Source organism: Apostichopus japonicus, chromosome 14 (genome assembly GCF_037975245.1).
Source record: "Apostichopus japonicus isolate 1M-3 chromosome 14, ASM3797524v1, whole genome shotgun sequence".
NCBI lineage: Eukaryota > Metazoa > Echinodermata > Holothuroidea > Aspidochirotida > Stichopodidae > Apostichopus > Apostichopus japonicus.
Window position 1 is genome coordinate 21,136,441 of NC_092574.1, and position 23,717 is coordinate 21,160,157.

At 36.7% G+C, this 23,717-nt stretch overlaps 2 protein-coding genes across 6 annotated transcripts in view; one reads left to right on the forward strand and one right to left on the reverse strand.

Moving 5' to 3' along the window:
* Nucleotides 1-336: 336 nt before the first annotated feature.
* LOC139979462 (leucine-rich repeat-containing protein 51-like) lies at nt 337-18,449 on the reverse strand. Its single transcript, XM_071990273.1, has 4 exons — nt 18,324-18,449; nt 17,212-17,358; nt 8,860-9,065; nt 337-849 (listed from the first exon to the last, which is right to left on the reverse strand). Exons 2-4 carry the CDS (start codon nt 17,315-17,317, stop codon nt 553-555), a joined length of 609 nt encoding a protein of 202 aa, XP_071846374.1. The 5' UTR covers nt 17,318-17,358; nt 18,324-18,449; the 3' UTR covers nt 337-552.
* A 48-nt stretch (nt 18,450-18,497) lies between these two features.
* LOC139979459 (uncharacterized) overlaps nt 18,498-23,717 on the forward strand; it is a 48,084-nt gene continuing 42,864 nt past the window's right edge. For 3 of the 5 annotated variants that reach the window (XM_071990262.1, XM_071990265.1, XM_071990263.1), the window contains exons 1-3: nt 18,498-18,637; nt 20,297-20,348; nt 22,174-22,259. In XM_071990262.1, coding sequence (XP_071846363.1) covers nt 20,313-20,348; nt 22,174-22,259 — 122 coding nt within the window. In that variant the 5' untranslated portion in view covers nt 18,498-18,637; nt 20,297-20,312. The remainder of the gene's footprint in view (nt 18,638-20,296; nt 20,349-22,173; nt 22,260-23,717) is intronic. The other 2 variants (XM_071990261.1, XM_071990264.1) reach the window with 1 other exon arrangement.

Consider the following 23,717-nt stretch of genomic DNA (forward strand, 5'->3'; position numbering starts at 1 on the left):
CAAAATTATGACCAGTAACAGTCCTGCAGCTTAAATATCATTATCAAATTACCTTTGACACTGTGTCATCCCACAAATTATTAACTTATTACTTTGAGTGCAGGGAACGGATAATAACAGTTGAGATATTTAGCAGAGTATTATATATTCCTGCATTGCTATGTCCAGTATAAGGCCAAAGCCATGGTTATGGGTACAGTGGACAACATGAAAACAAAGATTTTGTTGCACTTTACAGTTAATCATGTACGACAGGCTACAACCGTCTTGTTGCATTTCCTCCAGTGCAGGTTACCTTTTAACAACCAAAAAAACAAAAGCTGAAAAAAGTCAAAGTCAAAATTTTCTTAATATAAACATTTTACTTCATCTTAACCACAAAATGTGAACTACAGTACAAGAAATGTGTGTAAAATTTGAGAGGAGACTTTTTATTAAATACATTATCCATATTAAGACAGCCACAATCCACATCCCCTTTACTTGAGAAAAGTTCAAACACCCATTTCAACATTAATTTTTGTTTGCTCATTCAAATCTTCAATTATCTCTTCATCCATCCTCTTGGCTTTTCTTCTTCTTTCCCCGTCTCCTCTTACCGTACATCTTACCCCAAGTGATGGCATCGTTCCGATCGGCCTTCGTGACCACGCTAAAGTCCAAGTTTTTCAGCCCGGGTAATTTGGAGAGGACGTACTGCCTGTAGCCTCCTTCTTCGACGATTGGATTACCGTGTAGCGTGAGATCTTGTAAGTTTGTCAGACTGGTCAGTTTATCGACCTCTTGTACCTGGTAGATGCCGTTGCCGTGGAGGTAGAGAAATTTGATGCTGGGATAACTGCAGATTTCCTGAGGGTAATTTTGCAAACAGAAAAAAATAAATATTAAAACAAAGCTGAAACCAGCTCACAGCTAAAAAAGACATTTGATTGTTGGGGGATAATTACATATATATATTGCTTGAAGTGAAATACTAAGTAATAATAAACAAGACAGCATGGAAATGACATGAAACACAAAACAAACAACCTTGAGGAAAGGTTTGGCTTATGCTTTATTGGGAAAAACTAAAGAACCAGAGAACACATGTGAAAAGGTTTAGGATGTTATGATAACATTATCACATAACTCTTGACAGTATTACAAGAATGATCAACCTTGAGGAAAGGTTTGGCTTATATTGCTGTATTGGGAAAACCAAAGAACCAGAGAACACATGTGAAAGGTTTAGAATGTTATGATGACATTTATCAGATAATACTTGACAGTATTACAAGAATTATAACTGATGGAAACCAACATCAAGTAAGCTGAGGTTGACATTTAGGGATTTAGGGATGGTCTATATCCCTGATGATGTATCATTTTAAAATTGATTGGAAAAGAGAGTGAGGGTAGAAGCACTCAGGTACAGTACTGTGCAAACCAAAGATATTTAAGAAACTTAAAAAAAAAGATATAGAAAAAAGTGAAGTTGAAAATAGTCAATATTGCATTTATAGGTCGATAAATAGAAACTCCTGCACTGGAAGGTATTGTGTATCATGAATTTAGTGAATTAAAACGGTAGTTCAGAGTCATGTCAACTTTACAGCTGCCATTTTGTAATCAGTAAAGAGAAATTTGAGCGCTCCCTTGAACAAACGTCCATACGGTTAAAACCTACAGTATGGATGCCACATGAGGAAGGTCGACTCTTAAAATACAGAAAAGAACATTCGATCTACGGAAGAATCATCTACCGTAGATAAACCCTGGCACAATGACATGATTTGAATTGGCGTTAAAAGACTAGAAAAGGAAAAAAAAACAGAGTTTTTGCCTGCTTTATCTCCAAACTCAACCACGTGGAACAACAAGTGTAAAACAGGCAGCTGCATATACATCCCATAGTCACCAGAGTAGACATCAAACCTGTCGTCATGATTAGCAGATTACAAATTGCAGGAGGATATCTGTATCGATCGTTATAATGACGCCGAAAAAGCAGGCCGGGGAGATCTCTATCAGCTGGCATTTAATTGTCAGTTAGCTGAGAGCAAATAACTATCAAAGCTCGGCATACATACACGCAGAGACAAATACTAGTATCGTAAACATCAAACCCGAGTGATGGAAAACAGCTATTGTTGGCAAAGGGAAAGAAATTAATTTGGGGGAGATATGAAAATTGGACAAATTCATCTTCTGACTTAAAACGCAAACTTGTGTTTATTTGGCAGGATTTTCTATTTAATCGCGTCGAATGTGGCTTGTATCGACATATTAATGGATTCCACATGCTGAGCGTGTTTCAAAATTACCTGATCTGATGTTAAGAAGACAAATTATTGACAGGCCCTTCTCAGGAATGTCGTATGTCCACAATTTAAATTTAATTTGGACTTAAGGATACGGTGGCAGCATGATTTACTTTTTAAACTAACATTAGAAAGCGATACACACATCATACAGTATGTCAACATTTACCAAAGATTTGTTGCGCTGTTCAGCTAATTTAATTCCACCCAGTCGATTCATGACGTATCAGAATATTTAAAGCTGGAAATGTAAACAGCTGACATGTGGTAGAAATTAATACAAATACAGTATTATTTTCTTAAATTTACAAAAAAAAACAACAACAGTGAAGATCGAAACTCTAGTTCCAAATATAGAAAGCCCTCTGTACGGTAAAGAGCTCACTGAGATTGCTATAGCTTATGTGTTTCCTGATCCAGCAATTTAATACAGTAGCATGAGAGTGCTAAGGTTGTGGGGAGACAGGTAAGCAAGGAGCAAGTAATAACGTGACTTAGGAGAATAACCCCAGATTGTATGGGTACTAGCTCGAAGGAGACAGAACACAGCCCTCATCTTTTATTCTTTGGCTTATATATTCAAGGAGAACAATGAAGAAACAACTCCCCCAAATAGGTCAGAAAGATCTTGCTACGATTGGGAGATAATCAGAGATGTCCTACAGGAATTAGTTTTGAAAGTTGTTTTTCATTTGGAAATCTTTTCTATCAAAATGTCGCTAGGATCTGTACATTTTACTATTCTCGTTGTTTTTCTTTTCACATTTTCAAGACCGTTCAAATGTTAACGAATGTTGACACTCTCATTTTAGGTAATGTTAACAGCTTTGACTATTATTTTTGATTTTAAGCATAATTTGCAAAACCCATCTCCATTTACAGGAAATAACAATTGTAGTAATGGAAGAAATCAAAGCTAAATAATGGTAAAGTCCATGTGGCTGAATGATTTATATATTTAATATATACTTGATCGAGTCTTCAGCACTGCTTACGGTAGAACATTCAATCTCTGAGATCTCCCACAATACGATGACATTTCTTTACAGTTTGGCAAAGTTGTTCTTGATATTAATCTTCATCACATACAGAAGAACAATGACGATGGTTCACAGGAGTTTTCGTCTCTTTTAATATTGTATGTGCCAATTGGGATCTTCGGCCACGCCCCTAAGTCAAAAGATGGGTGCCATCATATCGGTCCTTATCAAGTTCCACAAAACTTGACAAGCTCCAGTCTCTGAAATCACTGGGAATTCCTTAAAATTGAGAAATCTCTGACGGAAACGTCTGGGCAAATGACCTGCACATTCCTTAATTCGCACAAAGTGTGACATATTCGAGCTATCAATTTTAGGTTTTTATCACTCAAAACCGGCAAATTTTGCAGTACAGTAACGAAATGTCACCCACCGTTCGTTTGCTACAGTACGCAAAATTTGCACTAAATTACTGTACTACCTGGAGCACTGTATATATGTATGCAGTATGTTGCTTTAATGGTGACATTAAGTACTGACAAACATCATTCTTGAGAGAATTTTTCAGGAGGTTGTATTAAAAGCCTGCAAGTTGAACATTTTTGTTCTGTGTATTTGTCTATTTGTTTGCTATTGTAGGTAGCATCTCTGCAGCACAAAAAATTAAAAAAGACTGTGACATTCCCAAACCTGCTAATTTCACGGTTAAAGTTGCAGTTAAAATAATTTCATAAAATTGACACAGAAATATCGGCATGCATCAGTTCACCGACACCCACTGTGCCAGTCGAGAAATTGTTTGCATTCAATCAAATTCCAAGGGACTTGCCAATAAGATGTAGCAATCCACTGTATTGTACACAACAGAAATCATCTTTAACAGCTAACAACAATCGACTCCGCGTTACTTTCCGAAATGAGACAATTTACGTACGATATATCACATTGCACACTGGTCAGTTAATCATAACTAACAAGTACACTAAAGGTATTCAACCTCTCTCCTATCAAATTATGTAAAAATCTACATACATTAAAGTGCTTTGTAAAGTATGTTAAAAACTAATTTCTTCTTTTTCAAGATTAATTCTCATTGAAAACATTTCGTTTGAAGTCACCAGATCAAATTTCCGTTCAAAACATCAATTAGGAAAAAAAAAATGAAAATCTTGTTAAATATCGGCTTAAACAAAAGAGCTCATATGGGATTATTCATATACACATGTACAGTATACTGTACAGATCTGTAGGTACAGTACTATTTCAATATTGGGCAGAAAATCCTGGTCACATTAATAAATTAGTATTGAAAAGCATCTCTGCCTCTTATTATAGAGTCCGGTGATGTAGATGAACATCTGTGGCAACTCCTTCATACAGATGAATTTACTTTGCAAATTCTGTATCATCTGCTGTATTTTTCCCCCCATTGATGACCTTACGTACAGTATGCACTTCAGTTGTCTGCTCAAGTTAGCTAATATTATTAATTGCTGTTATTGGACACCACTGTTAATCAAACAAACCATACAAGAGTCACATATCATGGGGCCCTGCAACTACGTTAGTATCTAGACGAGCAAGCCAATCAGTTTAGGGCAAAAGGTAGGAAAATTGACTTGGATCTTGATTGAAATGGCATAGGACCATGTGCAGCGATTTTTCAGCTTTCGAAAGGAGAACTAACGCAATTTTCTACATTTTGAAAGGGCACCGAGGCGTTTCCTTCTGTCATAGAAAACATGTACAAATATGACACAGGAAAGGGATATCTTTTTTCCCCCCTTTTCTTCCTTGCCACAAGTTTGATTATAGCATATTCCCAGACCATGCAGAGTCGCTCAACAGTTTGTGCTTATATGTTTCATGTGGCTGCTTCATACTGGCTGTTTCCTGGTGCAAAAGTCGTGAGGCCTGATTTAGTTTGATAACTACTAAGGGCATCTACAGCAACTTGATTAAAGGGGCACGGTAGTGCTTGCCTTAAAAATAAGAGGACATTTCTCTTTTTTTTGAAGGCAGTGTGGCAGCTGTGAGAATAGCGGCGGCAAATTGCTATCAGTTACTTCATACCCTGGTTATGGTACATGTACACAGTAGGATAAAAATATATCTGCAGCCTAACCACAGGACATAACCTAAAGAAAACAGCGACTGTCTTTAAGCAAAATGATGAGACAAAGTGTACAGTTGTTTGATAAACTCAATAAACTAGAGCACCAATGGTGCAGAAGCTCATACCTTTTCAAGCTTAAAAATGTATGGCCCACAAAACCAATTTTGGGCCCATGAGGGATATCCCCCCCTCCGTTAGAAGAACCCTGGCCACACCACTGGCTATAATTCCTATTTTCCCCTTTAAATCCTATTTTACCCACTCTCTCAGACAATACCACTGACCTACCCTATTAAACTTTCTCCCCTCTACCTGAGCAGAAATAACTTCACAAGGACTCCCTATACAACTTCACAAGCTGCCTGCATACCTCAGGCTCAAAGACTTCTAAGAATCGGCAAGTGCTGATTGGCTATAGGGCTCTCATGCTTACAGTTCAACAGTTAATAACAACTCCCAGTCCTGCTTTAATTCCACTAACAGCCTCTGCAGAGCTTAAACACAAATGTAAACAAACACTGCAGAGGGTGGGAGACAAATTAAAGGAGCTTTGGCAAAAAGTGAAGGCTCAGATTTTTTTAAACAATGGGGATTAATTGTAATTAATTAACTTTTGACCAAAAATTTTTAGGCATCGCCTTATTCATACACCATCCAACAATCATCAGTTCAACTTTGAATATGATCCATCAAAATCTTGAGGAGATTGAGATAATTGAAAATATTACAAAGAATGATCCTGGATGACCCCCTAAATGACATTTGACCTCAATTTTCCGAACACACCTCGTAACTCTCATCCCGAGGAACATTGTGACCAAGTTTCATTATAATTGGCCATACACTGTACGAACAGGAGCAATTTGAAAATATAGGGCCGCGGCCCGGGCCACAAAAGACCCCTAGTTGATCTTTGATCTCAAATTCATGAACACCCTGAAGGTAAAACTACCATAGTACTATCGTGACAAACCCTCAACATTGTACCATGGAATCTGTAGGAGAAGAAGCATTTTGCGTATTTCCACAAAATGGCCCATTACGGCCCACAGGTGATCTTTGACCCCAAATTTTGGACCATCTCTGATGGCCCTATACCCAATAGTCCTTGTGTCCAAGTTTCATGAAATTCCATCAAACACTGTGCGAGTGGCAGCGGTTTTACCAATTGTTGACGGATAGAGTGATAGAATGATAGACGCCGCACTGTAACAATAGCTCACACCAGCATGCTGGTATGAGCTAACTAGAGCACCAATGGTGCAGAAGCTCATACCTTTTCGAGCTGAAAAATGTAGGGCCCACAAAACCAATTTTGGGCCCGTGAGGGATAACCCCCCCCCCCCACCTCCGTTAGCAGAATCCTGGCCACACCGCTGGCTATAATTCCTATTTTCCCCTTTAAATCCTATTTTACCCACTCTCTCAAACTATACCACTGGCCTACCCTATTAAACTTTCTCCCCTCTACCTTAGCAGACATAACAAGCACTCCTTACAAGACATAACTTCACAAGCTGCCTACATACCTCAGGCTCAAAGACTTCTAAGAATCGGCAAGTGCTGATTGGCTATAGGGCTCTCATGCTTACAGTTCAACAGTTAATAACAACTCCCAGTCCTGCTTTAATTCCACTAACAGCCTCTGCAGAGCTTAACCACAAATGTAAACAAACACTGCAGGGATTGGGAGACAAATTAAAGGAGCTTTGGCAAAAAGTGAAGGCTCAGATTTTTTTAAACAATGGGGATTAATTGTAATTAATTAACTTTTGACCAAAAATTTTTAGGCATCACCTTATTCATACACAATCCAACAATCATCAGTTCAACTTTGAATATGATCCATCAAAATCTTGAGGAGATTGAGATATTTGAAAATATTACAAAGAATGACCCCCGATGACCCCCTAAATGACCTTTGACCTCAATTTTCCGAACACCCCTCGTAACTCTCATCCCGAGGAACATTGTGACTAAGTTTCATTATAATTGGCCATACACTGTACGAACAGGAGCAATTTGAAAATATAGGGTTGCGGCCCGGGCCACAAAAGACCCCTAGTTGATCTTTGATCTCAAATTCATGAACACCCTGAAGGTAAAACTACCATAGCACTATCGTGACAAACCCTCAACATTGTACCATGGAATCTGTAGGAGAAGAAGCATTTTGCGTATTTCCACAAAATGGCCCATTACGGCCCACAGGTGACCTTTGACCCCAAATTTTGGACCATCTCTGATGGCCCTACACCCAATGGTCCTTGTGTCCAAGTTTCATGAAATTCCATCAAACACTGTGCGAGTGGGAGCGGTTTTACCAATTGTTGACGGATAGAGTGATAGAGTGATAGAATGATAGAGTGATAGACGCCGCACTGTAACAATAGCTCACACCAGCATGCTGGTATGAGCTAAAAATGCGGAAGAAAGAAGCAATATAAAGCTCTGACTAACAGTCATCCAAGTTTGGTTTAACTTACGATAGAGAGAGCTGCACAATGGTCAGACCAAAAATATAGGTTGACATGAGAAGAGAAGTACTTACCCAAAAGCAAAACTGATGACTCATAATGACACTGTCCCTCGGTAACAGGGTGCGTCATGGAAACGACTAATACACATGTACTACTCACACTTGAACATTTGTAAAGTGACTCACATATATAGCCGATTCACATGCTAGTATATGATTAATATTGTACTGCATTGTTAAAATAATTAACAATATACAGGTAGTTGCTATCATAATATATCAACGTACAGTACTATGTAATACTATGCATTATTATGGATACTTTATATTATATTATTAAGATATAATATTATTGTATCATACTATGTGAAAATGGGTAATATGCAACAATATTATTGTGGATGCTTTTTATTATATTATTATGATCTAATATTATTGTACGATACTATGTGAAATGGGTCATACTATATGCAACAATATTATTTTTGTTTGTTTTATATAATATTATTAAGATACAATATTATTGTATCATACTATGTGAAAATGGGTTATACTTTATGCAACAATATTATTGTGGATGTCTTATATTTTATTATTATGATCCGATATTATTGTATGACACTATATGAAATGGGTAATACTATATGAAACAATATTATTTTGTATGTTTTATATTATATTATTATGATGCAATGATATTGTATGATATTTGTGAAATGGGTAATTCATACTATATGCAACAATATTATTGCTGATGATATATTATTACGATACACCAACATTATTTGAATGATACTATGTGAATCGGTTGGCCTGTACGGTGTCTACTGCGCGTGTATCAAAGTCTTGATAAATCGCAAATCATTATTATCGGGACGACAGCTCGGACCAATGAAATGTTTCGATACCACAAACAATCAAACTACAGTGAAAACAAGACAAAAATTTTCAAAAACTTTTCTCTTTTTTTCCCCCGACACTTACCATGCCAATCTTGGAAATGTCGTTGAAAGATAGGTCGACCGAAGAGAGTACTTCGGGTTGGAATAACATATTAGCTATGATGTCGCTGAGACCATTCAAGTCTGTCAAGGTGTTGTTATTAAATTTTATCGCCGTTGTACATATCTTCCCTTCCCCCGTCTTCTTCACCTTCTTCTTTCCTTCTCTCGGATTCTCATCTTGTACATCTGGTACGAAAAGAAAAAATTGTATCTGGGATAAAAACACTGAGTTAGTTGCATACAATGTTAACTTAAAATCTTTCCTAAATTCATGAATTTAGCAGAAAAGTACTTCCAAAGTTTATCATACTGTATGCATACAGTCTCGATATGAAATCAAGCATATCCCCCTCCTCTCCCCCTTCTCCTCTCCCCCTCCTCCTCTTCCCCTCCTCCTCTCCCCCTCCTCCTCTCCCCCTCCTCCTCCTCTCCCCCTCCTCCTCTCCCCCTCCTCCTCTAACGGATGATCAAAGAAACAGCAAAATAAGCTAAAACCGATGTTTATTACAAATTGCTATGTATAGAATCCACTGACATCATGTCTGCAAAAACATAAAATTAGAACAGGTGAAGGTATCAAAGTTTTGAGAGCTTGATGTTTTCCCTATCAAACACAACGTTATGATGATTGGGAACGGAAGAAAAAAAATATATACTGTCTGTTTCCTTTTTAATTACTTTGGGCTATACATAGTTTTAAAACGTTTATATAAATCTGTATCTTTATTAATCTCTGTAAAGTCATTGAAAAATAAATCTAATGAAGAGTCTATCATCAGCTCTATGACTTTTCTTAATTCTTGACACTATTCAAGATACTGTAGTTAAGATGTGCATGTATACATATTTCAACTAACCAGTTTCATCAATAAACCAACCAAAAATATATATTTATATACCACAGTACATAAAAAGATATCTCAAAGCGCTTTTTTCCTGGAACTATATTAAAATCTTAAGAAGTACAAATATAAGATACATAGAGAGATAATTATATAAAAGCAAAATCAGAATATAACTCTATGAACCAACCAATAAATTAATGAAACTAATTATATAAACGAGGTTGAGACAAAATAAATACAAGATCAGTTTTTTTTCTTCAGATCAAAAGATGAGTTTTAGTTTTTAAAATGAAGTAATGGATCTAGTTGCCTTCAGTAGTTACTTTGCCACCAAATGAAATTGTCATCTTCACTCTTGTCTTGTGGTATATTAGTCTTTTGCTCAGATAAGAAATTCACTTGATGGCCTCCACATCTACAGCTCACCACGCGTTACAATATCCTATGGAGTACGGTAGCTGCAAGTACAGGTTTGTACTCCGACCTTCACGAGATCCCCAACGTATATATATAACTTTACATAAGATTCTAACCCTGCACTCGTCCTCATGACATCAAAATTATCAGTAACAATTATGTCTCTTATTAAAGAGGAAACCACCTTCGGGGGAATGGGTACAGGTTTGAGGCCTCCAGATATTTTTCAGAAGGGTTTCTTAATTACTTGTATTAGTACCATACAGTAGAGAGAAAGAGAGAGAAAGAACATGGAAAGAAAGAACGAAAGCAACACCCAAAATGCCCACTATAGCTGCACTTGAAATCACCCAGGTGCACTTGTATAGGAATTCCTCTGATTTATCGTCACTTCACATACATCGTGATGGGAATTTAATTGAATATGAGTGGTGGTAGTCCAAGGAGTGATGGGACTTCGAGATGCTGCACGGAAAGCTGTTCGATGGAATGCCAAGGATTTCTGAGTGAGCTCTTCAGACCACTGACACCATTATTTGTGCATAATAGTTAATTTACAAAAAAAAGGCAGAAACAAAAGAGAATGCCTGCCGATGAACTCCGGGCGGTTTTTAGTCTCCCAGATGAGAATTCTACCAAAACAATTCCGAGACACCTCTAGATGAGATGGTATTTACCCGTTAAGTCGTTTTTCGGGGGGGGGGGGGATGTTTAATGACACGTGGTGGAAATAAAAAAAAATATGCTTTTCATCAAGTGTTTTTGAAAACTGCCATTCGCATACACTTGCTCCCTCAGCTGTTGATTGAAACAAACAAAAGAGATCTTCTTTAACCTTACACTTCACGACTACATCGCAGCGAGCGTCCAGGTTTCGCTCGAGGAAAGCTTCCAGCGAGTACACCGCATCATTAACTTGGGAGAACCTACAGATATAAGTTCCAATCAGCAGTCGAAGATTCGTGCGGGAGTTAAAAAAAATCGCAATCAATGAGAGGGTTTGAGTTAAAGATTGGCAGAGAGAGTGTCTCCTTGAAATCTAGAAGAGCCCCAGAAGCATGAAACAATAAACTTGTTCGTTTCTGCGAGCATTACTTCCACATTGCGGGATAAATGTCATTTTACCAGCGTTAGACTCTCACTATGATTACAACACTTCAACGGGTTCTTCGTGAAAACATGTCACTAACACTGCAAACGAACGGTTTCTGGTGGCGTATGGTTGACAGATCGCTGTCATGCAATACTTGTTGCTGGAAAATATACAACCTGCTTGGCAAAAAAGCAGATATACAGTAATAAAAAATTGCATTCTGAATGTATACTCTCTATATAGTTATCTTGTGGTTTTTTTTCCCATGAGTAATAAACACATTCATCGAGTGGTGCCTGTCCGGAATGTTACCACATTTATATCTCACTGTAGTAGAGTGTAGTCATTTTGATTGGTAACAAGTTATCCAATCTTCTTCATATAATGAGTTCTGAGTTACTATTACCTCTCCCAACAGAAGTATCTTGTTACCAATATGTATACCTTAAAAATCCTTTTATCTACCCCTTTCTCCCTAAGCACCACCCTCTTCTCCCTGCCCCACCCCCATCCTCCCCCACCCCTATCCACCTAAAATGACTGACTGGTCATTTTTTATGTTCCTCATCCAACCTTTGTTTTAGTTGAATATAATGTGCTACGGAATACATTCCATTCAAAAATACTCCTCCTATGGCCATCTTTGAGATCGAGATCACAAATGCTTTCAAATCGGTTACTTTTCAAGTTAAGATGCGTTGAAGCATTTTACCTCTGGCCATGATAGGCAACAAAACATCTCATATTACACAGGAGGATCATCTTTTAACATTTTTACACTCAAAGGGGGAAAGAAAGCAAAACCACAAGCCTTTTAACTGTATATGCAGCACTACTACTGTACCATGCCTATAGTTACTATTGTATCAAGTTACAGTATGCATAAAAACAACAAACCTACTACAAAGTTCTGAATTAATAGCTCAATACTGATCTGATGTTAACTCCAAGCTGCATTTACATTACAAATTTAACCTGGAGTGCAGGGTCTGATCCTTCCCTCCCCCCCCCTCTCCCAAGCCCCCTCCATTCTAGTCTATATGACAGGTTCTGATCCACATTTACTTTAACACAAATTGAACCCTGCAATTATTCTCAATTGTACAGAGCATTATTCTGTAGTGTTAGAACAGATGTTGTCATTATCTTGAGAAAAAAAAAAACTGCCCTACAGTTTTGATATTATTATCAGAAGCCTGTGCCTTATAAACTCATTTGCAACATCCTCTGATTTTGTCATCGAGTGAATTTGGCATCATCATTCGCAGATGACTAATTACCTGTCTAGGATTAGATGTTTACAGCAGATGCACATCTACAGTAGTTAATAAACAACTTGAGAAGAAAAATGCAGAAATACAACAATTTAACCAAAAAAAGGAAGAGAAAGTTAATCAGATCCAGCAAGGATGGAGCTACGGTATTAGAAATTTATAAAGCAAACTGTTCCTTGCTGACATTGAGGCTTCAGGCAGGACTCCATCCAGCCAGCCATCTATTGAACAACAAGACAACTGGCCAAAAAATGATCAAAAAAAATAAACAAGGTAAAACTAAGCTGGGAGATAAACTCAAACAGCAATACAGAATTAAGTTATGTGGTCTCGCATCACAAAACACTATGCAAATAGTTGTACAATAACTTAGAGAAAAGATAGGTAGCATTCTTTGTATGTGTACTGGATCCAAAGGTTTTTGTTTTCTAAGACACCAATTTAGTAGCCTCCAAAACTGTGAAACAAACTTTGTACACTAAATTATTCCTTCAACTTTAGGTTGCCGTAAATTTGTAGGAGGGTATGGAATTTGAATTTTTTAAGCGAAGATTGTGAACACAGTGCGAAAGAGAACTCACATTTCATTCTGACGTTAATTTACTTAATTGGCTAATTTATCTGATTGAAAGGCTAAGAAAGATGCGTCCATTTGCAAGCTGCACTCTCAATCACATAAAATCTTATACCCCTCCCCCCACCCCCCCCCCTCCTAAGCTGTGATATTTGACACCCAGCTTTTGAATTTACCTAATTGAAATAGTATTTCTGATTACCAGTGAAGAGTCTATGTTGACAGTGATTCGCACTGAAATGAAATTCCTTATATTGATGGGAGCACTTCTGCCTTTGAGAGCATCTAGGGTATCAGAAAAGTTCTCTTCTGTGATTTTGTCTAACAGGGATTTCGAAAGAAAACTGCACTATACAGTAGGTCAGAAAATTATAAGGTGAGGAAATTTTTTTAAGCCTTGCATTGATGGGTTGTAGCAAAATTGACAATCAAATGTTTCCTGCATGTCCTGTCAAACACATTACACTTAGTTTGGGTGAGTGAGCTTTAACATTACATCAATTCATCATTTTTAATTTGTTTTTTTTTGGGGGGGGGGGAGGGTTGGGACAGTAAGTATTGTGAAGGTCAGTGAGATTGGTCAGTGACATGATGTCCCTTTATTGTAGATGGATGAACAATCAATGTTATATCTAAATCAACAGACCTTGTCGAAACACATGTTTCTCAGATAATATGCCTCTGAGGGGTACTACATAGTAAAATAAAACTCACAAAACACTTTGAAATGAACCAAATGGAGCAATATTTCACACTCACGGGACTAAAACACTACGGACAGTACCTTTTGTCATGGAGAACCCATGTAGTAATCAAGCCTGAAGTAGTTTGGAAATGTCAAACAGAAACATCCGCAAACATTAAGTTATTTATTGTTGCAGTAAAGATGCAGAAGAGTCAATAAAACTCTTCCTCTAAAAGCATTTTGATGGACAATATGCCAAGTCTAGCCTCAAAATGCCTCATTATGATGCTTGCCTTCTGTAACTAGTAAACCACTAATGAAGTCACCTCTTAGACAAACTAAAGAGGTTCTGCTCTAATGTTTAAAGATTAAAATGCAAAAATCTGAAAAGGCTCACTGTATGAAAGGCAACAGATAGCATGATCTCTCCATGGCGGTAAGTTTATTTCGTCTTTAACAAAGGGTTACGACTTAGTTATATATTCCCTGCGGCCGGAAATTTCACATGTGTATACTGTACATACATGTGTATTTAGCATACACAAGTTTTGTAACATTTGCAAGTGCCTAAAATCTACTCTAAAATCAATTCTTTCAAGTACTTCCTTTAAGAATGTATGTGAACATTTGGTATATTGAAAAAGACAAACTTGTGATTTGGAAATCGTTGCATGGAAAGATTGACATACCAAGCACAAGACATCTCAACAAAAGTATTAGGTTAGATCTGATTAGTTGTGGAATTAGTACAATAATACATTACAGTCTGATCACTAAAATAGTTTCTGATACAATGGTAACATATCTAGACCTAATACATGTTGCAGTGTTGGACCTTAAGTGTACCTTGCTGACATAACTGATCCATGATTTGTGTAGACGATTTTACACAAGTTCGACAAAAAAACAAGCTCAGAGGCATCGGGATTCCTTGCCATAAATTTGTCCTACGTCATAACGAAACCTTCAGAGATTTCCAGCTCCCTATCTAGACCATTGTAGAGGTATATATCTTGTATTTGCAGGGAATAAGTTAAGCAATTTGGAAGTAGCTTTTAGTGTTTCAAAACAATTTGACCCAACTTTCTTAGTACTTCTCAAGTTAAGATAAATCAACATCAATTAGTTGACTACTATACAATGTCTTTAACGAGCTTCTCAGATTCCGGACGTAAAACAATTCAACATTCTTCTTAATCTGTCTCACACGTGCCAGTGCAAGATAAAACAAGTAAAACTGATACACATACTTTGCACCTTGAGCACTCTGCAGAGTGGACATGTGCACATTATAAATCCTTTTCTTATTATTATTATTATTTTTTATTATTATTACTATATTATAGGATAGAATTATTTCTGCATTCAAAGTTCTGTTTTTCATCCATCTTCTGACGAACATTTCCCGTGAACGTCTGCCTGGGGAACTCAACGCAACATTACCAACATTACGCAGTTTATTAAGACCTTGTGCTCATGAATTTTCATGATGTCATTTATTACTCCATTTCTTTAAAGCATGTGGCTTTATTTTCTACTTGCAAAGATTTCATGAAAGTTGAAAATATCAAAAGTGCCGTAACTTATAGCCATAATCCATCTAGACAATTTACAAAAAGGCTCCGATGCTTTTTCAGACACTCAGACGTCACAACAAAAACAGCTGAGATTTCCAGCTCCCTTGGCTATTGTAGAGGAATATTTATGATTTGTAAAAATCACTTGTGGACACCAACGTACTACTATTTCACTGACTGATTACAAGTATCAGTTTGCAGCTCTGTTGTAAAAAGTTTTCAGATCCGACTAAATAATTCTTTCTGCCTAGAATACAGTCACATATAGTCGTACAGTACTGTCAAGTCATGGATATGCTCTTCACCGAAAATTGTGCTTACAAATCTGCCACCAACCCTCTTAACACTTGATGAATTAACGAACGCTACATGGCATTATTTAATACATTTTGAAATATTTTGACAACCTACTGCCAAAGCCACTTTCAATATTATGGTATATATATCACATAGAAATTGGTTTCATCTTCATTTGAGAACACTTGCAATCATCAAGATAATCTTTAACACTTTTTGCTCATATTGGGCCTGACCACAGCCAGGTCGTTCCTCTGGACAACATATGATGCACAGGAGAACAATATATTGTGTGTTTTTGAACAGCTACTCATCTGTGATGTTGAACAGATTTCATCATCTGACTTATAATGCTCAAGGTTATCTCAGACCTGTTGTACAGTTAAGTGCTTTATATTCTCTGCCTTCACAAACTGAACTTAACCAACATCTGTTCACCAAAAGCAATGTTAGTGACCCAGAACTCAGCAAGGGATATCTATACCAAGAGAGAGATTTACCAAAGATAGGGCTCATTGAGTTAGATGTTTTACAAAGTTTTTAAGACTTTGACTACTTCTGACCTCAAATGACCTCCACAAAAACTAGTAGAAAGCTAGTATGCATGTAAGTGGCATCTATCACTCAACTACAAGATTAAAAAAAGGTTTAATTGCTGATTAAATGTGTTTACAAGGTTTTCATATCTTGGACACTCGAATGACCAATGTTGACATCCACCAAAACTTTTAAGTAGTTAAGAACTCAATAACGGACATCTACAGCATGAAGTTTATTCATGCACAACACATGTGGTGAGCTATCATGTTTTAAATCCATGGTACCATACACACACACGCACACACATGTACAATGTTGTCTTTGCCTGCTTTGTAGAATACTATCAATCTGACATTAGTTTTCAGCCTCAACAAGTCCATCTGTTCAAAACCATGAATAATAACAAATAAAAAAAGTCCCTGCAGACTTATATGAATTCAGTCTCTTGTGTTGAAGATGCTTCCCAAGTCACAATAAATGAGCTAAAGAAGACAGAGTTCAACACTCACCATCTGTAGTCTCCTCACCAACCATTGAATAAAAAAGTAAAGGTGACAGCACTTAACATTCACCCCTGATTTTGGCAGTAAAACAATGAAGTCAGCATACTACAGTACATACTTGATGATTCATATAAATTTAGTGGCTTACCTCAGTCAGTCATTGTTACTTTCAATATTACACAAGGTACTGAAAAGAACATGCATTTATACCTATTAATTTTCCAATATACTTGTTACAGCTTCACTATCATACTATTGACCAGTATGATTTACATATCTCGTATACCAGGTATTGGTACACCAGCAGAGCTTTCTCGTGACTGAAAGTAAGAATGGTCACTTTTTTTACTTCCAAACTTTACTTGGAAACATATCAAGAAATGAAAAGCAGTACATGATTAAATGATGTCGCAAAAGACTCTTATAAAAGAAGACATTTAACAATCATTAAAAAATAACTTTAAAACTTTAAAACCATGTAAATTACGGATTTCATTACTTTCAAATTATATAAGGAAATTAACTACCTGTGAATGATGTGAGCGATTTAAATGAGAAGTCAAGTGGTGGTCCATACTCATTCCGTGCATCGATGGACGGACATATATCCTCTGACGTAGGTTTCATAGTCATCGTACAACCGTAAATTTTGTTAAGCAGTATCTTTCATGGACCTGTAAAAATGAAATATTCAAGCTTTTAATTGCCATTTACTACCAGACTTCTGCAAATACGGTAATTTGCCACTGCCAAGTAGGATTTGGCTTGATGGCATAATAATGGTTGACATAATCTGTTTGAAAAACACTTCAGAATATGACTTATTTACTCTATGGTCAGTTACATGGGGCTTGTGTATTTTCAGGACAGATGTGCTCTGCTTATTTCCATGTTTGGTATTACTGTCCTTTTTGACATTTGTGTTATTCTACACAGACTATATAAAGCCCCGGTAATTGCCAAATTTACTTGATAGAACCATTTCATGTTTATAAAAATCAAGTATATATAAATCAGAGCGACTTAACTTGACCAACCCAGTTTGACTGTTTACAGTAGGTAAGATGCATTGGCTAGATACAAATATTTTCCTCTGGATGGCTTGATGAATCTCTCAGTTCACACTGTCACAGATTGTGAATAAGCAAGAGTGCATATATTCAACCGACAATCGGGTAAATAGTCCTACAGTAGCAGCAACCTTCTCTTTTTGTTTTATGGAATCATGGTGAGGATGGCTGATTTTTTTCATGAAAGCTGATATTAAGACCAAAAAAAAAAGAATAGGCCTAAGGGTGGAATCAGGTACCACTAACAGTAAAGTAGAAGCCTACTTTAGGTTTGACGGAGGTTAACAGGTTTAACTACCAAGGACAAGTCTAGGACGACAAATTTGTTAGATCTCGTTGGAAAACCATGTCTTTAAATCAGCCTAGCCTATGGGGGTAGCCTATTACTAGTATTAGTAACACTGCCTTTAGACTAACTTTGAAAACATAAACCGTGAACTGCTTAACAGTTTACAAATGGAACCGACAACGAACCTTACGACATGTATGAGAACAACAGTTCAAATATTACCGCATCTAACTTTGTTTTACAATCTCAGCATGAAATTCAATGATTATAAGTATCTAACCTGTTTCCGTTTGCACCGAGAAAAAAAGTCCTCATTTCCTTTGACTTGTGTACACGGCCATCTTTGTTGTTGTTGGAGATACATGAATATGTATATATCTATCGCAGGCTACAGTTGCCCTACTCTGATTGGTCTATTCTTAATCTTAACTTTACCAACCGCAAAATTTGGAATTGGATTGAGATAGCTGCAACACTGCTAACAGTAAAGGGTTAATTTGAAGGTCTTAAAACAAAAGTAGTAGACTTCTCCGAAGGAGATATTTCTTCTGTTACCTTATCGCAATCATGAACTAGATAGAGCCAGTTTTTTTGGTAAGGCCGACTTTGAATTTGACGTTTTCATTCAATATCATGTATGAATACTGTTACGTTAGACTAAGCTGACGTTAGGCGTAACACATACTAACGTACGAAGCCTAGGCTAACGAATTCGACCGTCTTGAACGTCAGGCATTATAGTACTAGTACTAGCCTAACTTTGTGTAACTTGTTATTGCGAAATTGTTATTGACTGCATGATAAGTAACGTTCGCTGTCATTGATTGCCTAAGCTAATGCAAGTTATATTTATGCAATTAAACCATAGCACACTTTCTAACAGATGCTCACACTGGCCTTAGAACTAGGGCGGCTATGAAAATTGTATACTGCAACTTTAGCCTATTCGGCTAGGCTATGCATTCATAAGCATACTTCTTAAGCATGGCAGTAACATTGTTCATAGGCTATAAAAAATTAGCCTAAGGTTGGTCACCCCAGGATAGTGTTGTGCTAAGTAACAGTAGGATTGTACACAACAGTTTCACAATGCAAAGCATATTAACTTTTTAACAATGATATCTTTTATTTTGTTTTTGGACGACTGGTTAAGTTTTACAAAGTGGCTATTTTAACGACCAGGAGTAACAATAATTTCCGGTTACGCATGCGCAGTTGCTTTAACATGGCTATTTTTACAACCAGGAGTAACAATAATTTACGGTTAGGGTTAGGGTTACCCCTAGGCCTACTGGGTGCGCAGTTGCTTTACTGTATTTACTTTACTGCGCATGCGTAACCGGAAATTCGCCGATGTCGTAAGAATAGTTTATAAATAATTGTTACTCCTGATCATAAGAATAGCCACGGTCTAAGTTTTATCATTCAACTACAGTAGGCCTACGTGATTTCAGTATTATTTTTAACATATTTAGCCAGAATGAGATTAAGGAAAGGCATGGGCCATAGTTTGCCTATTATTTGTTGAGGTCTTAAGTCAAAGCAGTCATGTATGCCTTTTGGCATGCATTGAATTTTATATTAGAGGCCTAGTTACCATAAATGGGTGGGTGATGGGTAAAATAATTAGTCCAAGTCCCTCAGAATGCAAAATTGATGCTGCCTTTATTCCACTGCAAATTTCAGCTGTTTCCATTGAGGCTGTGTAGATATAAAAATTATGTTTGAAAAAGTTGTTATAATTTGACTTCCAAACACAGCACTGTAGTGTCCAGCAGTGCTGCTGCTATACATACACATGTGTAGTAATGAATAAGGGAAGTCAGGGGGCAGAACTGAAATGTTGATTTTGCTCTGTGGTTTAACTCTATTTTATCATTCAAGTAGGTAATTTCATAAAAGTGTGATCAAATTACACCAAAGTAAGGTAGGTCTAGCCTAGATTCTTACCTGTTAAGGTCCAGTCTGGAGTCAAGAGCGGTTTAGTCCTATTACCAAGAGGAATTTGTGCATGAGTTTAAGTTCTGTATCTAGGTCTAATTCACATTAATAGGTAAGCTACCATATTCCCTGCAAGTGCTTCAAAATAAAAAATTACTGTTTTCTCATGTGAAAGTATAAATGTAAGCTGTTTTGGTGAGGCTGTTTGCATCAAAACTGTCTCAAAAGAGTGGGTGTTTTACTGTACTGTATCCTGCCTGATGCATGACCATACTACCTGTAGTTATTCTATAACTTTTTTTATTATCACAGGTGCCAGTTTAGAACCATGGACTCCGGAAAACTTCGTGCTTTGACTAATTTTGTAAGTGTCGTCCTACCTTTCATGACTGAACTGAAAACTAGAGCACTGTCAGATTGAACATCATTTTATTTTTATTTTTTGGGTAATATCGCATTATTGCTAAATTGCAACTTGCAAGATAACATGCAGAATTATATTATACTTTAAATGTTGTTGTGTTGCTTAAGAACCTACATTTGTTAGACTTGTGATTCAGTTTAAAGGGGCTTTATGAGTGTCTGCAAAACTTGGGAAATACAGTAATATTACTGCAGATATGACTACTGTACATTTGTGTTCATTATAAATACACTATGAACATTTCTCCTATGAGTTTGGACATTCTTAAAGCTATTCGTAGCTTTCAGAAAACATGGTCAAAAGTTGTTTCATAATTAGAGACTTAACAAAACTTGAGCAAGGCAGTCTTTGTTGCAACACAAAGTGATGCTTCCGTTTTTTGTTTCACTTCTTGGACCCTTCAAGCTCTATGATTCTACAGTATGAATGTTATCTACAGTATGTTGTAGACAGTGTCATCGTGGGAGATGTGCCAGACCCATTAAGATCAAGGATTTGGCAACAGATGATCTAAAGAGCAATTGAACAAATTTATTAAGTGAACGAGTATTTAATCCTTATTGTGGACTCCATCTCGACAGTCTTCAGAATCTTTTCTTGTACAACTAGCTGTTTTGTATATAAGAAACATGGGGGGGACCTAATGTTCTGTTTGAATTCTTTATTTTCTTGATCTCTGGTAATTGGCCAAAATCTTGGATGAAAGGTTTAGTGTCATAATTGCATGATTATTTAAACTGTACAGTATCATCCAAAAAAAAAGTGTAAAGTAAAGGATTGAGGGAATGAGGCTTTAAATTGCTGTTAATTTAAAGCTCATGAGCACAAAAGTCTCTGTTATGTACACAGTTGTGACCTGCCCGTGGAAAACTTGACTACCATAAAACTCAGCTAAAATTTATAATGTTATTTTGCAAACAGGGACTAACTGGTAGTCATACCTACAAGTACTTAACAACCAATTTGGTCTTCGGGTAGTACATGATCTCTTTCAGAGTTTCAGTGAATACCAATGTACATGTTATGATTACAATGTCATAATGCACTGATGCAGTGCTTTTATACCAAAATTTTTGGCCATCAGCAAAACTTGATGACCAAATTTGAAATGATCAACATACTGTAGCAGATTGCAACCGACTGTAGTTTGGAAACAGCTAAATGCTAGACAAGCCATTGAATTGAAAAGTTAATCAAAGATGACAAAGAATAACTTGTTCTTTTCTTTCCTTACTCCCTGTTTTACTGTACTATCTTAAATTCTGAAATAGAATAACAACCACTGGACTCATTCAGTCCATTGCTCTCATGTTATCCTTTATATAGTACACATTGCCATGTCAAGGCTAGACAAAGTTGTTTAAAATAAGAGACGTAGTCTTGGACATGTACAGTACGTACTATTTGTATTTCACTTTGGTAAATTTTCAAACCCCCTTCTAAGTTAAATTCTATAGTCAACAATATTGTGCAAACATAGATTAATTCTATGACAGCAGGTACTGTGTAGCCTAAGGTGAGAACCTTCAGCAAGAAAACAAAGCTCTGTTTTCTGAGCTCAGGTTCAGTAATTATGGAAATCTGACATGTCCATGTTTGAACACACGTGGCTAAGCTTGATGACAAGCTGCCTCATTAAACTTGGTATTTATGGAAATTGCTGTTCATTACCTGTGCAATTAGATGCACATGATGTATTCACGTCATAATGTCTTATTTAGTATCCTTCTCTTTTTCTTTTCTTGTGTCCAAATGTCATCTCCAGGTGAATGCTATCAACATTGGACCTTGTATAGAGTCCCTGAAACAACTTCACGATGGCAGTCATTTTATTGAAATGATGAAAATACTGTAAGTATTTAATGTTATGTACAGTGTATGCAATACATGTACAGTATGTTGGGTAAATTGAACATGGTGATATTCCGTACTAGGATTGCATAATTAACAATGTAGTTAAGTACTGTACTTCAACTGTAGTTCAAGTAATCACCATTTATATTGAACCTGTATATCCTGACTTTTTTTTTTAAATTTACAATTCTACACCAGTTCTCTGTGATTAATTTGTCTGGCTCTGGGAATTGAAAAAATTCTTGTTTTTTAGTAATATAACTCTGTACTGTACGTTAGGGTGTGCATAAATTTCCAAAAGTGTCAACCAAACCCCAAAAAGCTTTAGTAGTAATCTTAAGATTCACTCTCCTTCAATTCAGTACCCAGGAGAACTTTAAAGAACCCTTCTGCCCAAACCCCCTCCCCCCCCCACACACAGGAACATCCCAAAAAGAAAGAGTCGGTGTTTGCTTAAAGACTACTGGAGAAACACTTGAACCCATTCATTATTGTTCCTCAGAGCTAATTTTGAGGTTTACTTTGGATTGTAGAGCTCTCTCACAAGGATTGAATTATTAATTTTTGACTTGGCAAGGTTACCGTGAAGAAAGATGCTTTGCAGCCTTTGAAACTCAACCCTTGCAAAGTATATTATGAAAGAGCACATTTTGTTTTTGGCTTTATCCAGAATCACAAATGTTTTCAGGGATCGTCATGATAACAATCAGTCTGCCTTGGCATTTAACGCAGGAGATTGCAAAGAAGATTTGTCCTTGCTCGAGCAGAGCCTGCAACTTACTCCTTATGATAATCCGATACTTACCTTTGTTTCATTTTGCGGGCGATAATATCTCCCGTCCTCTCCTCGGAAAGGAGGGAAATGTTAAATAATGGAATTCTTGCAAATGCCAGTTTGGCTCTTTTGTAACAGGCAAAAGTTTTGATGAAGTTTGTTACAGATTTCTCATATGTCAGTAGTTTGAACATTGTCTGGGAATAATTTATTGTAGATATTTCAAAGTTTGTGAACTAGCAGACTTTGAATGCCCAGATATTTATATAAAATAGTATGGTTTCTGTGCAAAATCAAATACAAAGTTCTGCTACATTTTTGCATTTTGTATCGTAAATTGACCATTTTACATAGCATTTTGCAATGGGATACTAGATAAATTATTTCCTGACCAGTGTCCTTCTACCTGTGATACTGTAGTGTTAGAATTCTTCAAAGTCCTACTGTAGTCTATTGCCCTATTGTTAACACAGAACATTGCCAAAAACTCAGCTGGCCATTCCTTTAAAATATAACGTTGAGAACACATCTCTTAGCGATTGTGAGCCATGTCCCCTTTTCCATACACTGACATCTTATACGGCTACACTGCCCCATACAGCCAGTGATTATTTTAATTTTACATTTCGAACTGTTCCCAGGCTAAATTTTTCATGGAGTACTTTGTTTTCATTTTCTTT

Excerpts from the sequence above, each read along its gene's own strand:
- LOC139979462 (XM_071990273.1), bottom strand. The coding sequence starts at position 17,317 with ATGACTATGAAACCTACGTCAGAGGATATATGTCCGTCCATCGATGCA. Across the intron at positions 9,066-17,211 it reads ATCGCTCACATCATTCACAG|ATGTACAAGATGAGAATCCG; the intron begins GTAGTTAATTTC and ends TTTTCGTACCAG. Across the intron at positions 850-8,859 it reads ACATTTCCAAGATTGGCATG|GAAATCTGCAGTTATCCCAG; the intron begins GTAAGTGTCGGG and ends AATTACCCTCAG.